The sequence below is a fragment of the Parasteatoda tepidariorum genome, chromosome 8 (assembly GCF_043381705.1).
Source record: "Parasteatoda tepidariorum isolate YZ-2023 chromosome 8, CAS_Ptep_4.0, whole genome shotgun sequence".
NCBI classification, from domain to species: Eukaryota; Metazoa; Arthropoda; class Arachnida; order Araneae; family Theridiidae; genus Parasteatoda; species Parasteatoda tepidariorum.
Genome location: NC_092211.1, coordinates 88,419,898 through 88,437,185, shown reverse-complemented (window position 1 = coordinate 88,437,185; position 17,288 = coordinate 88,419,898). Strand labels below are relative to the sequence as shown.

At 32.9% G+C, this 17,288-nt stretch overlaps 1 protein-coding gene across 2 annotated transcripts in view; it reads left to right on the top strand.

Moving 5' to 3' along the window:
- LOC107438429 (short-chain dehydrogenase/reductase family 16C member 6) overlaps positions 1 to 15,028 on the top strand; it is a 32,967-nt gene extending 17,939 nt beyond the window's left edge. For both annotated transcript variants that reach the window (XM_071184338.1, XM_016050727.4), the window contains exons 4-7: positions 1,768 to 1,874; positions 6,670 to 6,807; positions 10,359 to 10,484; positions 11,618 to 15,028. In XM_071184338.1, the coding sequence (XP_071040439.1) occupies positions 1,768 to 1,874; positions 6,670 to 6,807; positions 10,359 to 10,484; positions 11,618 to 11,723 (477 nt within the window). In that variant the 3' untranslated portion in view covers positions 11,724 to 15,028. The remainder of the gene's footprint in view (positions 1 to 1,767; positions 1,875 to 6,669; positions 6,808 to 10,358; positions 10,485 to 11,617) is intronic.
- Positions 15,029 to 17,288: the final 2,260 nt, after the last annotated feature.

Sequence of the window (17,288 nt, the reverse complement as noted above, 5' to 3'; positions counted from 1 at the left end):
GATGACTGGTCGATACGAATTCCTCATCTGGCTTCCACCGTCCACGGCGCTGACGTAAAATATCCTCAACGGATCATGATTCATCTTGATGTCAGGCTCACCGTGGGGCTTTTCGTGGTTTTCCTCTCCATGTAACACAAATGCTGGTTAGTTCCATCAAAAAGACCTCCACGAAAGCAAAATTCTCCCAATTCTTGATCCAGGAGTTACATTAGCATCTGGATTAGTATAAAAACAAGGCCGCGGAGCTAAACATTAGTTTTCGCAGATCCAAAAAATTAGGTCGGCTAGTCAACGACGGTTATAAAGTAAAACAGTCACCAAAAAACACGCATCTCGAAGAGGAAAATATTGTTTCAAAAGCAATTGTTAGTAACGTACGCACTTAAAAAAGAAAAAAAGAAGTTGGCAATTCGATCATAGTCAAATGTTTAATGCTGATCAAAACTCATTTAAAAAGAAAATTCATTTACGGAGAACAATTGATCTGTAGGGTATGAAACCTATTGAAAGTGTCATACAAATCTAGGCAGGCTGATCCTTTCATACATTATAATGCCATCCATCAGCAAACATGATGACTGCCTTTTTTTAATGTGTATTTGGAACTTATAGGAAAGTTTAGAATCCAAACACAGAAGAATCTTCGAATATTTATCGGTGATATATTCTAAAAACATGCCAGATGAAATGATATTTTGTTGGATTCGCAGGCAACGTATAGCAATGTTACGCCAAAGAGTAAAAATGCTTATGTAATTATGCATCCTGCTTCCTAAAATCACTCGTCCGGTTCAGTATCTTGATAGATAGGTACGAGGAAAAGTCTAAAATATTCAGATTTATTTATGATCGAACAACTGCTCCCTAAAGATGATATTTTATAAATATAATTCATTTCTTAGAATCAGTTTTCCTCATTACACTACATGACCATGAGAAAATAACACGCCTGTTCGTACACATACAATCCGAATAGATTGCAGGGTGGAAAACTGCTCCACGAAGGTGAAAAAACTTTTTGATTTGCGATGATTTCTAAAATTTGGCCCTTTAAATCGACCGTTTATCAATTATATTATCTTTCAAACCATACTGGAAACATATGATATGCATTTTCCAAGTGATATTTTATTTTATAACCGTCGTTGAACAGCAGAGTTTAGGCCTACCAATGTTCAACTCTGTTGTTTTGTTATTTTGAACCCGATCAAGAAGACAAGGGAACTCCTGGATCAAGTATTGGAAGAAATTTGCCTTCGTGGAAGATTTTTTCATGGAACTAACCCACATTTGCGTTACGTGGAGAGGAAAAGCCACGAAAACCACAAATGGTTATCCTGATGGCCCGGGGACACTAGACCATAATCCGTCTACCACTGCGGATCTTATACGTCAGCACTGTGGTCGGTATAAGCCGGATGAAAAATTCGTATCTATTAGTCATCGCTTAGAACTCGTTTCAGCTCATTGGAAGGCGGGCCCTCTATCCCCTGAGCCACCGTGACTCTGGAGACTGTTTTAATAATTTTCCAAATATCGATTTCACGTTCCTTTTTGAAAATTTTGTCATTTTTCCGAAGCTTTAAATGGTATTTGTCGGGAGAACGCTTTGTTACAGCCCCAATTTTTCAAGCACGTTTGCACACATGCGCATTGCATGTGTGTACTATGTTTACTGAGTTTAGTTTAGATTGGAGGACCTTTTGTGTTGTCAATTTTATCGAAGATGATGCTTAAAACATGCATTCATGCATTTCTTTGCAGATGCTGCAACAGTTTCTGCCTCGCATGCTAGAATTGAACCGTGGTCATATAGTGGCAGTGGCCTCCATGGCTGGACATCACGGTGTTGCTAACATGACTGACTACTGGTAAGACATTAAATAATCGGGTTTTTTTCCCCATCATTTCTTATACCAAGTAAATTGTAAATTACCATTCAAACCCATATTAGTTGACCATTTGCGATGCACTGAATTAGTAATTTGAAATAGGTGGTCGACTTATAAAGGGCAATGAGTCATTGTTTTTTTTCTCTATAGTTTTTATATCATGTTAAAAATGAATTTCTATTGAAATCTGTTTAAGTTAACCAGCTTCAGTCCACTGAATTAGTCATCCACTTAGACATTAGGTCAACTTTAGAGGAATGATGAATAGTGGTTTTTTTCTTATCATATCTTATATCAAGTTGATAAGGAATTGAAACCTGCATAAGTTGACGGTTTGAGGTGCATTGAATTTTGTTGACCCATTTAGACAGTTGATCAAGTTATAGAAGGTGATTGTTGCTCACCTTGTTTATGTTACCTAATATGATATCAATCGAAATAAAAATAAATGTAAGTGATTTTTTTGAATAAGAATTCGAAATTTAATTTATCGAAGGGCCAATGTATTTTAAGAAATAAGATAAATAGTAAGAATAAATAACAATTTATTGCCTAAGTTTAGCATCAAACTGATTAGTTTCAATAAAACGAATATGTAAATATTTTGCCATTCGTTTATTTATTACGTTTATTCATCTTTAGTTCTTAAAAACCCAATTCACGAAAACATATATGCAATTAGAAAACTAAACATTATATTCATTTAAACGTTTAATTTTTTACATGTATAATTATTTGAAAAAAGAATTGAATTTCTCATAAGATTGAATTTCTCATAAAGTCATCTCACAAAAGGTTTCAGTTTAATACTTAATACAAGTCAGTGAAACCAACCAGTTACCATCTCAGTGAAATTTTGTAACGTTAGATATAATAACATGGGTGCTTCCCTAATTTTTTCCCGGTCAACTTATAAGCAACTTATTAACAACTTACAAACGGTCAACTGACAAAATCAATAGCAATCAATAACACCCTCCAAAAAACATGAATTTTTTTTCAGTTTTCAACATGCAAGATAGACAGAGGGTCAGTTAAAAAGAGTTTACATTTTTGTATTTTATTTCATAGCATAAATTCATTTCATAGGCAGTCCGCTTACAAAGGTTGTTTCATTATAGAAATTACAACGAATGAAAATTTACATTTTTGTGTTCACAACTTATTGCGAAAATATTTATTAAAATAATTAAAAGCATGCCTACGAATTATTTGCAACATGAGTTATTGTCTCTTTATCTTTTACCTTCGTAAGTCGAAAAAAGAATAATGAAATTATTTTACTTAAAGTGTAATATTTATCACTTCATAAATAATTGCACCACGAAAAGAAATCATAATTAAAAAAAAATGATCCTCTAAAGGTTAAAAAATATTTAAGAAAGTTTTAAAAAACCGTAATAAACTGTGATAAATCATTCTTAAATCTTTCATAATATTTAAAATGCAATAGAAAATAAAAATGTAATTTATATTAGGATATCCTTTTTACTTTTTACAAGACAAGATTAGGGGCCGTTCAAAAAGTACGTACACAAAAATGGAGAAATTTTAAACCCCTCCTCCCCCTTCGTATATTACCGTACACTCCCCCCCCCTTAGAGTACGTACATTTTATTAGTCTACCCCCCTTTTTCATAAAAATTAAAATAATTATGTTTTAAATAAGAAGTGAATGATCTGTCTTCTNCTAAAAACTTCTGAATAAACAGTATTGCTCTTAATCAAGAAATGATAGGATGCTTTTAAAATTACTTTCTTTTTTATTTAAAACTTTTTTTCATTCATTTTTTTTTGCGTCTTATGTCAATTCGTTTCCTCCGACCTTCATTATTTATTTCCGATTTCTGTCATTCATTTTATTATTTAATTATTTAATTTATCAGACCTTCATTCCTTCTCCGTTTTTTATGAAGCGAACTGAAATTTAATTACAGTAACAGTTGATTTTATCCAATTAGGGATTCTGCACGTTTTCTAGATATACTTAGTTTTATGCTTATTTTTTATTTTTTGGCATTAAAAATTGTTTTGAGACCCTAGTAATTTCGTCAGTTAAAGTACATTTCACCATAAAATTTAGCACAGTATCGTAGCATCTGACTATTACACCATTCAGTTGATACAATATACAACCTTTTAAAAATATTTAAAGACTTTTTAATATGTGTATAATGTGTTGTCTTTTAGGGAACAAAATTAAACTCTACTGTTAATAAAGTGAGTAAATGTAATAAAACGTTATTTATTAAAACTAAAAATGTCGCAATTGACTTCATAAATATTTTCTTTGGGGTCTTTCTTACACTTAACGTTGATGAAATCAGATTAATCATTATATCTAACACCTGAAGATTTCTTATTTAATTTTACAACCGTTGTTGAACAGCTGACCCAATTTTGAGTGTACGGTTATCAATGTTCAACTCCATGGCCTTGTAATTTTTAATCGAATCCAGAAGACAAGAGAACTTCAGGATCAAGTATGGGGAGAAATTTGGCTTTCATTAAGGATTTTTTGATGGAACTAACCCGCATTTGTGTTACATGCTGAAGGAAAACGATTTAAACCTCCCACAGTTAGTCTGACGGCTAGGGAACACTAACCCATGATCTGTCTACCACTGAGGATATTTTAGGTCAGCACTGTGGTCGGTGCGAGCCGGGTGCGGAATTCGTATCTATTAGTCGTTACTGGGATTCGAACATGGTTCACCTCATTGAGAGGCGAACGCTCTATCCCCATAGCTACCACGACTCCACTGAAGATTTAAATAGCATTTAAAATTTGAAATTCTATTGGCAGAAAATAAAAGCTACCGGGATCATCCTGTGATACCGGACGAAACTGATCGGATAAATCTATAGGGCAAATAAATATAAATGTCAAAAATTATTATGCTAATTGCCTCTTTTTGCATCGCAAATGCACCCCCATGTTCTCTGAGATACGCGCTCGGATAATTTATCAGACAGGAGAGCTGTAATCATCTCCGGAACGTTAAGATAATTTTATTATAGTTCGAAGTTTCCAAGAGGAGAAATTTTTAAAAGGAATTCACAGGGGGAAATGTTAAAATTGAACTCTCTGGTGTTTACAATATTTAAAGAAACGGTTTAACAAATATTTTAAATGATTTAGAATTTTTTGTTCTTGAAAAGGTGACTTTCCAAATATTTTACAAATAATTTAATTTATATTTTTTTTATATAATTATTTCCTTTATTAAAAATATACTTCAGACGTTTGGAAAAATAATAAAAACACTTCTCTACTAACTAACTCTGTGTAAACAAATTTTCTTTAAGGTGCTAATGTTTTGGAAGATTTTACATGTCAAAACTGTTGTCAGAATTTAAAAGATCATGCTTGAAGCATTTAGAAACCCTGTCTTTTTCTCCGATACAAAGTCCTGATAGACCAAATAAGGAAAAAAAGTTAATAACTTGTTTCTAGCTTTTTATACCAGCAATTTTGAAATCATTCTACAGGATGTGTTATTCATATAAGAACGCTTTTAAAGTTATAGTATTGACAAAAAAGGAAGAAGCTTTAAAATTCCTGCTCTCATTTTGGGCAATGCGAATTTCGTTGGGGTAAAAAAAGGACACCATTTCTAAATGCTTCAAGGGTTATCTTTCGAATGGCGCTAACAGTTTTGCAATGTAAAATATTCCGAAACATTTGAATCCCGGGGAGGATTGATCGTTAAGACACGGTTCATAGCAGATCAGCGAAGTCAAGCATCACTGGCTGCAGTCAGTGTGCGAGTGGGTGACCACTTGGATCAGTCTGCGTAGGGTCCGAGGATGTGCTGCATTGAAACTGTTCTATCAAAGGTCAGCAGCAGGTTGTCGGGCTACTGAAGCGGGATTTGCCATACCCTCTGCAGAGGATCAAAATTGTAATGACCTCTCTTAGGATTATCCTCAGGAATGTTTCCCACACCGTCGCCAATAGCCCACTGTGCAGTTCTAGCGTGACGTAATAGAACAACGACAGTAAAAAAAATGAAAGATTGTTTACATAGAGTTAGTATGAATAGTTCGTATTAATTTGTCAACTATCTGAACCAAAGACTATAGAAGGGAGAAAAAATCCAGTTCCTCGAATACTTAACTAACGCGGAAAACTGCTCGGTGCTACACTTAACCAGAAAAACAACTTGGTGATAAACTGAATAATACTCTGCTAAATACTAGTACTTAGCAGAGTATTATTCAGATGAGTGTCCATTTGTACTAAGATCCAGCACATGTGCATAAGGAGCAAAGTTACAGTCAGAAGGTACGCTACCTGTGAATCGGTTGTTGGGCAATGCTTCATGCACGGTTGGGTACGCTGCTTCCCGCCAGCAGCCATTTATTCTTTCTTTCTTTCTCAAAATGTGTTAGCATACATGGATGATATAAATGTATTCTCAAAGAAATATTTTAATTAATACTATAGTACTGTTTACCAACAGTGTGAAAATGCAGAACAGGTCAAGAATAACTATAAAAAAAAAACTTTTTTCTCCTCCCCAACTCTGGCAGTGGGTGGGAGAAGAGGAGAGTGCAAACCTGCTTCAATAACCTCTATTGTTCTGCCCCTAAATGTTGTTTTTTCCTTTGTACGTGGGGACCACACCTCACCTTGGGGGACTGGTTTTCATTATGGCAATGAAAATTGAACTTCTTCTCCTATGTATATTCTTTGTCTGTAATACTGCCCTCTAAATATATAATTTTGCCCTATACCATGTAACGTTTTGTTGTTTGTTTCATGTTTCAGCGCATCGAAACACGCAACCGTTGGTCTGATGGAGTCACTGTACATGGAACTGCATGCAGCAAAGAAGGCCAACATACGACTCACGACCATCAATCCCATCATCATTACAACAGGACTCATATCCAATGTCAGAACGAGGTAAGCAGAATGATTCAGAATGAGGTAACAATTACAATTGCTTCAATTGTAATTGTGTTGTACAATAAAAAATTAGGCAATGAAAACAAACTATGGCATGGTTATGAGGCAACGTATAGTGTGCAAAAAAAAAAAAAAACGAACCACCCTTAATGACTTTTGATCTAATGATCGGATCTTCATGTTCTAGAATTCAATCTTAATGATTCGGGGAGGGAGTTGACCTGAGATATGTCAATTAATTAATGAAGACGATATTTATAGTTATGCTAAATCAAACACCAAAACGTGCGTCTTCGGAATAAACGTACCTTTTCTGAACTGATTTGGATTTCGGACCCCTGAAATATGTGCAAAAATGTTTCAATTCACTTTAAAATTTCTCTAGTTATTGAGAAATACTCAAAAAATAAAATTAACATCCAAACCTCCTATATTTTGATGGTCAGAAATGTGAATCTATCGATGAAAGAAGGTATGTTTTCTCAGAGAAAGTACATTTTTGTGTCTGATTTTGTAACTTCGTCTGAACTAACTAATTAGCATATTTCAGGTTACCTACTCGAATCATAAAGTTTGAGTCTTAGAACATGAAGATCCGATCATTAGGTCCAAAGTTATTCAAGGTGGTCCGTTTTTTATTATGCGCACTGTATTTATATCATTAGAATTTTACTTTAGTATATTTTCCGAAAACATTGTTGATTAGTAACTAATTATGTTTATATAATTAGCAGCATTTAGTAGAGATCTGAAGAAAATAGTTTCAGCTAAAATATTGCTTATTAAATCAATTAGTTCCATCAATCAACAATACTATTATCACAACTCAGGCATTAATAGTTGGTTGATTACAGATTATATTTACATGATTATCATTATTGAGTTGAATAACATAACGTGGGCAACAGTATCTATAACTTAATTAACCAGTTTCCAATTAGTAATCGATACCAATTTTCGTATAACCGTCGTCGAACAGCCGACCCAATTTTAAATTTACGGCTCCCAATGTTCAACTCCGTATCCTTGTAATTTTTCATCCAATCCAGAAGACAAGGGAACTTCAGGATCAAGAAACGGGAGAAATTTGCCACTGTAGGGAACGCCTTGAGAGAACTATTCTGCATTTGCGTTACATGGAAAGAATAACCACGGGAGCCTCCAATACGGTTAACCTGACGGCAAAGGGACTCTAACTCATGATCCTTCTTCCACTGAGGATATTTTACGTCAGCACTGTGGTCAGTGCGAGACAGGTGCGGAATTCGTAACGACCAGGCATCGCTGATGGGATTGAAACGCCGTTCATCTCAGTGAGAAGCGAATGCTCTATCCCTTGAGCAACTACGACTCGACCGAAGATTTAAATAGCATTTAAAATTTGAAATTATATTGACACGAAAATAAAACTACCGAGATTGTCACGTGGTATCCGGGCAAAATTGACGGTCGTCACTTGCTATAATGGCAAATCGTTGAACAGACGATCTAATTTTGAGTTTAAGACGACCCTGTTCGATGCCGCAGCCTTGTAACTTTTATTTTACATTATTTTATTTTATTTTATAATCGACTTTGAACAGCGACTTAATTTTGGTTTTACGACTACTAATGTTCAACTCATTGCAATTTCGAACCTAATCCTGAAGAACTCCAGGATTAAGTATTAGGAGAAATTTTCCTCTGTGGGGGACTTTTGATGGAACTAACCCGCGTAACATGGAAAGGAAAACCACTAAAACCTACCACGGTTAATCTGATGGCAAGGGGACTCCTGCCTATGATCTGTCTACCACTGCACGCCAGCACTGTGGTCGGTGCGAGCCGGGTTCGGTATTCGAGTACGGAATTCCAGAGCCACGGCGGCTCTATCAATACTAAATTGCTTAAAAGTATTTCCAATTGCTTGATTACTAATTATGTTTGTAAACGTGTACAGTATTTAGTTGAGAACAGGGATAATTGATCATCTGAAATTTGCTTCACCTCAGGATAATTCACCTGACGTTTTACACTTTTTTTTATATTAACAATAAACTGTATTTCAATTGAGTAGGAATAATATTTAATCATGATGAGATTTTTTTTTCAAAACCATTATAACTATCCCTTTATGCTAAACAATAGACAATTTAGAGCATTAAATTTTTAAATAATTAATACCTCATATCTATTTGATTTAAACGTTGGAAAATATGACAGTTTGGATATTTTTTGTCACGTTAAATTGATATTCCTGAATGAAAAATTAAAAACTTATAGTTAATTTAATTATAATTCAAAACTTAAGAAAAATCAAAATATCTTAAATAAAATGTATTGAATAATATACATTATTACTGACTTTGGGTTAAAGAAAATATATTAATCTCATGATTAATATCTTAATCTAAGATTAATATATTTATTTAAGATAAATAATCAGTAATATATTAATTTAAGATAAATACTGTCAGTCGAAAAAAGGACATTAATAAACATATCGCTAAATTCTTTAAACAGTTGAATAGTATTATTTATTTGTAAGTTTATTGCATTATACGAACTATGTTTGTAATAAATTTCATAAAAGTATGTCAGGCGATTCAGGAATTAATAGACCGAATCTAAAATGTCTCTTAATTTTTAACATATGAGTTCTTTATTTTTTAATAATATAAACCGAAGAGCCATTACATTATGACCACCTTTAGCCCTCAAAACTGCTAGCACCCGCCGTGACATTAATTCCACAAGGTGCTGAAAGGTAGTCTGAGGTATCTGGTACCAAGCACTCACCAACTGATCCTGCAATTCCCTCACATTGCGAGGGGGTAGCATGGCAGCACGACTTTGTTTTTCCAAGTAGGACCACAAATGCTCTATTGGAGTAAGGTCAGGTGAATTTGGGGGCCAAGACATGACTTGAAACTCACTGGAATGTTCCTCGACGATTCGACCCTTATGACATGCAGGAAAAACTGTTACCATGAATGGGTGAACCTGGTCTGCAACTATGTTCAAGTAGCTTACAGACGTCAGTGATTGTTCTATGAGGATTATAGGTCCTAATGTGCCCCATGAAAATATTGATCCTGGGCGAGAAACCATGAAAACCTGGGCGAGCCCATTGTTATAGATGGAGGGTGGTCATAATGTAATGGCTCTTCGGTGTATATGTTACTGTGACTGTCCGAAATGGGTGGTTGTTGACTTCCACAGGTGAATGTTGACAATCATATAGTCCTTTTGGTAAGTATCCAAAATATATAATAGGTCTAGTTAAGTGCCACTGATCGGTATTCATTTGCCCGGTATGCCCTACATCAATGTTTTTTAAGGTCAAGTGCCACTGCGAAGTATGCATTTAACCGGTACTCCGAACACTGATGTTTCTCCTAATTTAGTCTCACCAGATATTAAAATATCGAATGATTATAATAATATGAAAGAATAAATTAGTATTAAATAGGACATTCACCAAAGCGACTATGTGATTGTTGGAAAGTCAACATTCTCTTGTCATTCACATTAACGTATACAGTAATAGATAGAATAACATTTGTTAGGTTTCCATGCCTGTTGCCACTGATGCCTGTCGAAGAAACAGCAGATGTCATCGTGAAAAGCATTCTGAGAGAAGAAGAAATGGTGTTTATACCTACGAGGAGCAAATACTTAAACGACATGGTTAGGTAAGTATTTTTTATTTTCTTTCTAATAAAATAGAATATCTTTTAAAATTTCGTTCAGCAGTAGACAGATTGTAACGACACAGTTTCGAGTAGAACACTGAAGTCCAGCATCACTGGCTGTGGTCAGTAAGCTGGTGGGTGACCACTTTGATCAGCCTGCATAGGAACCGAGGGTGCGCCGTAAGCTGAGGAATATACGAATAAAAAATAATTAACTATTAAGAACGTGCAATAATTTGCCATTGAAACTCGTTTTTAATTAAATATATTATTAAGCAAATAAATATCACTCTTGTCACCTTTTGAATAATTGGAAGAAAAAGCAGAATCGTCTGAAGTTTTATTTATAGCAATGACTAATTCTAAATCTATATTCCAATCAAGCCTGATTCTTAATTCTTATCTGAGAAAAATTCATTTTTCAAATACACCTCCCGAACGTACTAATTAAAATTTTTGAGCAACGTTTGGCATTGAGGGGGCTAAAATAACTTCTTATTCCCGTTTCAGAATCAAAACGGTCCTGTACTTAGTAAAGAGACACACAGGCAGACACTCATGCTTTTCCTTTTATTGTAGATTTCAGGAATTTGGACGATATATTGTGCAGTTTTGGAATTTATGAAATTGTATTATTTGACTGAGTCATATAACAATTTATCGGGATTCATATAGCTCACTATTACGTTCTTTTTTAAAATCGATACAGACTTAAATCTACAAGCCTATAGAATCTCAAAACATATTTTTTGACCAAAATTAGTTATAATTTTTAATAAAGAATTATATAATGAAATCATTTTTAACGATGATAATAGAAGAAGAAAAATATTCTTAACGTTAGACATTCTTTTCAAGATTAGAATATAACAATTAATATGGTGCTCATTATTATTCTATGTAGCGTATAGTGGGCAAAATTAGAAGTGCACAACCTGAGTAAGTTTTGATTTAAAGATCGAATTTTCACGCAACTAAACAAATTCTTAATGGCTCAAGGACTGAATTCATTACAGCAGACGACATTTTAAGTTACTAAATTAAAATTCTTGCTACATCATATCGCGTATAAATCAATGTATGTGTCTTTTTGTGTTCTTCGAATATAAATGTACACACCTTTTTCTTTATAGCTGTTTTAGAAGAAAAACTCGCTTTAAGATTTTAGACTACACAGGGTACGGGTTCGATCCTGTAGTGGAGAAGGAACCGACCAAGAATGGAGCTGAAATTGTGTGAAGTAACTTTTCGTGGTTCCAAATTAATTCAGGTCAACATCAAGATCTGAACCCTAAGAACTGAAATAAGATAATCATGTATAAACAAAACAAAAAAAAACTTTTACATTTTCTTTTCATCTTTTTCCTATTCTTTTCGTGCAAACCACGTGACGTCAATCTCGAAGTAAAAAATTGCTCAATTATTAATCCATAAGAAGAAAATCTTCATTTTTGTTACTCAAGGTTGGCCCGTTGTGATTCTACTTGTATTTAAATCAAGTGTGCCATACATGAACTTTTTAAGACTATTTTTACTATATTCTTTCTTGCCTCAATGGCGTGACAACTCAGTGTGGGCATTGGCCTTCTTTAGAATTCTATTCCAATCTGTCTCATCTTTATCGGCTTTGAGAACGCTTAAGTCTCTTTCCAGACAGTCTTTGATGACCCCTTTTCCGAACGCCTGTTGGTGTGGCTTTTTTTTCGTTGGGCAATCAGATTATGTTGTGAAATGTTGACGGAATTTATTAAACCCAGCTTTTGTAGATATTTTATAGTAGTTCATTATTTGTTCTTTTTCTCCAACTACTTTCAGTTTGAATTTGCGTTTTAAGCATTTTCTCTCTAAAACTGCAAATACTTCTTTCTTCTATTTCAGCCATCCTTTATGTTTTAGCTTCATATGTTAAAACAAGTCTGATAAAACATTTATAAATAGTCATTTTAGTTTTTTTGTCAAAAGTTATTTTGTAATGGTTTTCATCTGTTATGTTATTTGTCTGAGTAATATGTAAAATGTTGAATTACTTCAAATTTATACTTCATTATTACAAAGAACGGATGATTCAATTTTAATTGGGTGCATGGCATATATTTAGCTTTGTTTTGGTTAATGCTGATTTTTTTCGTGATGTTTTTGGTTAAGCTGGATTTTTATGATATACTTTCTACGTTTATAAGTAAAAATATCGATGAATACAATTTACTATAGCTTTACACTGCTCTTTTTATTTAAGTAAAGTAATAAAGTGCGTAAGTTAAAAAAAATGGAATGTCTGCAAAACGTTAACTTTTATAAGAAATTTTAAAGACGAAGATAATTTTGGCAATTATCTACGGAAATTTAAATAAAATACTTAGATATAAAACCGTATCAAAAAGATTTAATTTAGTATAAAATAAATTTATATCTGTGATGTTTGACTTTAAATGCAAACACATATATTTAGTTAGCATAGCTTTAATAACTCTCTAAGTAGCTACAATTGGTAAAAGAAATAATTGAAGTAAAACAACTTTTTAATAAAGTTAAAAAGTCGAATTTAGTTTATTGCGGTTGCCAGAAGTATCAGATATCTTGAACTCAAATATTTAATAAATGGAATCAATATTGCAGCAACATTTATCTAAGCAATAGGAATACTGTAAAACGTGGATTTTTAATAGCTTTAATTTATTTCAAAATATAGCTTTAAGATAAAAAGAGCCTAATTTAGTTAAATTGAGAAGAGAAATAGCATTGTAAATATTGAACAATAATAACGTTATTTTTCTGTGTATATTTCATTCGACGATACAGAATTCGTATAGTTTCTCTCAACTCTAACGCTATTTCAGTTCACAGCGCATGTGCGAAATTTTTTCATGTTATTACAGTTCCATTATTAAGGGGCAGAAAATAAATCTATCGATACAGAAAAATTTCGCGCATGTGCTGTGAAGCTCAAATAGTGTAATTGAGAAATCGTGACGTCGTGCAAAATCTCTCTTATGATCGGATTGAGAATTTGTGTTTACATGCAGATAACTTTAGTATTCAAATAAAAAGTTTCCACAGTTATAATGAAGATCTGGAGCTCAAAAATTGAATAGATTCAATGCTCCACTGTCAGCAATATTTTTTTAAAGTACCATGTACAAAAAAGGACCACCTTTTGAAAAACTTTTGATCTAATAATTGAATCTTCACGTTCTTGGGCTCAATCTTTATGGTTCGAAGTGTAGAGCTCAAATAGGGTAATTAATTGGTGCAGACTTTTTATTTTAAGTTACGAAAATCAGACACAAAAGTGTACTTTCTCTGAATAAATATACCTTTTTTTTGTCGGATTCGAATTTTCGATCACCAAAATATTGGGGGAAGTCACAATCTGGGAAATGTGTTCCTAATAATTTAGACGAAGTTCGGATCCTTGAAAGTTAATCTTACTTTTTGCTTTTTTTGCCACGTCCCCAAAACTTGTTAAACGAATTGAAAAGTTTTCGCACACAATTATAAAATTCGTTTATCCAAAGATAATTCCACGAAAATAAAAAATTTTAATAAATCTTTATTATTTTGTTTCTCAATAAGTGAAACAATTTTAAATTGATTGGAAAAATTCAAATTCATGGTGAACAAATGAGGAAAATTGGTTGAATAGTTCCTGAGAAATCAAATTCTGAGAAAGTCGTATTTTTTAAATTCAATTTCTCAGAAACTATTCGACCGATTTCGCTCAAAATTTGTGTTTCGCCGTGCAAAATTAAATTCCTTAAAATTATGTAAGAATTGTATACTTCACAATTAAAAAATTTCCTACTATTATTAAATAAAAAAATTAAAAATAAGAAATATTTACTAAAAATGATATTTTGCATGGAATTATCTTTAGGCAAGCGAATTTTATAGTTAGGCGTAAAAAATTTTTAAATCACTTGAAAAGTTCTCGCTATGATGGAATTACGCAAGAAATAAAATTAACATAAAGACCGCTCTCCTGACTAAACTATTTGGACCGTATTTTCCAGACTGCGGCTACCCCCTATATTTTGGGGATCAGAAATCTAATTTCGTCAAAAATAAAGGTATGTTCATTAAAAAAAATATGTTCTTGTTCCTGATTTTGTAACTTAAATATCATATGCACTAGTTAATTAGCATGATTGCAGTCATCCTTTCGAACCTTTAAGATTGAGTCATAAAACATGAAGATCCGATCATTAGATCAAAAGTTACTCCAGGTGATCTGCCTTATTTCCTTTGCGCACTGTAGATACAATCACAAATGCTGAACTATATAATTAGTATCACAACTCATGATCCAGAAAATTAAACACCTAAACCTACAAGAACTCTTTGAAAACAATGGGTGTATTTAATGTACTTTGTTTATTTCGAATTGGTAGGTTAAAAAGGGAATTAAATAGTTTTACTTTCAATTGCCTATTTATATTGTTCCTTTGTTGATTTACTTTATATTATATTTTTCTGTCAATAATTCTTTCATGTTTCTGTACAATTTGATGTAATTAATCGTAAATTAAATGTTTTTTAAAACTAAATGCATGTGTGTAGTTAGTTGTATGTATGCATCATTATTCGAAAATATGATTTCATCACCGGTGGTTTAAGTTGTTTTTTCAGGTTTTCTAGACGGTTTGATCAGGTGGCTGCATTAAAAAAATTTTAAGTACCTGCTATTTTTTGTTCTAAAAAAAGAAAATGCAACTAATAAATAATATAAAACTTTATGATCACTGTGCATCAAATATGAACGTTTTTTTTTTTATCATAAAGTCTTCTGTCCTTTAGATGAAACTATGATTTTATAAAAATATAAGTTGCATGATTCCCACATAAAAACTTTAATAGTCATCACGCATAGTTTTTGTAGGCACATAGAGTCCAATGCATCGGGAGCCTCAAAACTTCGAGAAGGTATGATAAAGCTTTTACTTTCAAAATGATCACAAAGTTGGTAACGATCTCACTGCCAACGAGAGTGTCTTTTTTTTTAACTTGTAAGCTATTATTGTGTGTTTTTAAAATGTGTAAAATCAAGAAAGTAAAATGATAATTTTTTGGAAAAATGGTATATGGTAAAGAAGATTGTCCAATTTTGTTATTTTCAAAAATATACAATAAACGCATATTTTCATAGAAAGGACATTTTTTTCTGGTTGTACAGTGAGTAAGTGTGGAAGGGGGGAGGGCTTTCGTCAATGTCAACCTTCATCTATCAAAAGGTACCTCAAGATTGAATGGAGCTATTTACTACTCAACTGATAATCGTAGTGGTTGTAACGAAACATGAAATTTATCAAGCATAGAATTCGATAAACGGATACCACAAGTTGCCGTATTTGCAAAAGACAAGAAGAGCTGTATTAAGTTCACCGGATATTGGGCGCCTGTGGTGAGAGCTGTATTAAGTTCACCGGGTTTTGAGTGTTTGTCATGAGAGCTGCATTAAGTTCTCGTTGTTAGCAGTCGAGATTTTGATAGATCCCGTTATGTGTAAATGAGATTTGGAAGCAGCAGAGCGAGAAGCAGGCACAAATAGCAAGTCAATGTGGACCATCCAGCGAAGTAACTTTCGATGAAGGCGAGTTCATATCACGTCCGCGGGTGTGGGGATGGTGTTGTCGACCCTGTCAATCTTCATTTTTCATATGGTTCCACTAAATTGACGCTTCTTATATATTAGTGAATTGATGTTTAATAATCATAGTGGTAGATACGTCACAAAAGAACGTTTTGGGGACAAATAAAATGGTATGAATAAAACCCGCATTAAGAGTGTGCTTAAAAAAGGCACCACAAATAAGTTTAGTTGAATTAATAACATACTTTATATCTTAAGTGAGAAAGACGCTACTGTATCTCATATAAAAACACATCTGATATAATGTAAGAGTCAGAATTTTATACGAATCATGCAGGGTTGGATATTACTGATATTTTTGTTGAAATTTTCGGGATACATTTTCCATGTAAGACTCTGAGATATGTATTTTTTTTTTTTTTTTTTTTTTTTTTTTTTTTTTTTTTTTTTTTTTTTTTTTTTTTTTTTTTTGTATTATTTCAAAAGAAGGAATCTTAGGCCATCTTGTATTTTAAGAAAAACACGCTGATTTACATATGGCAGTACTTTTTGTCCCAAGTGCAACATTGATGTTTGTGTTCTTCTACTTCTGCACTTACTACTAGAACATAAATGCTTGGGATTAGACTCTTGGTACAAAATTTAAAGGTGATCCGAAATTCATGTAAATAAAGCTTTTTTCTTGGATTTTAACCGTCAAAATGGACAACAGTAAACAATAAAGGTACATATTTCTGTGAATACAGTGATTGGACAAATACATGGAAACACTTTTATACAAGGTGCTGCAAAAAAAGGACAATCAAGTTTTTATGTAACTGTAATAAAAACGAATAAATTAACGAAATATGGTAAATAAGTAGACATTCACTAATAAATAAATTTAATTGCTTTCAAAGTTGCCGCCTTTTACAGCTATTTTATAATTCTTCCCCTATATCGTTTCTTCATAATTTCTTGACAAAATGTAAATCAATCATAAATCAGTTCTTTAAATTTTTCTAACTGTGTGAAATGACTGTGTTTTCCACCTTAATTTAAGTAAAATATTAAAATTCCTCTACAGAAAATAAACTAACATCATTACTAACTTTTCAATTATCGCTATATAACATAAAATCATAATGGTCTGATACCGTTTTCCATTGCTGTCGGCGCATTTTTATTGGCCGGAAAATCACGTGGTACTGCTATTATTACCGAAAGTTTTAAATTAT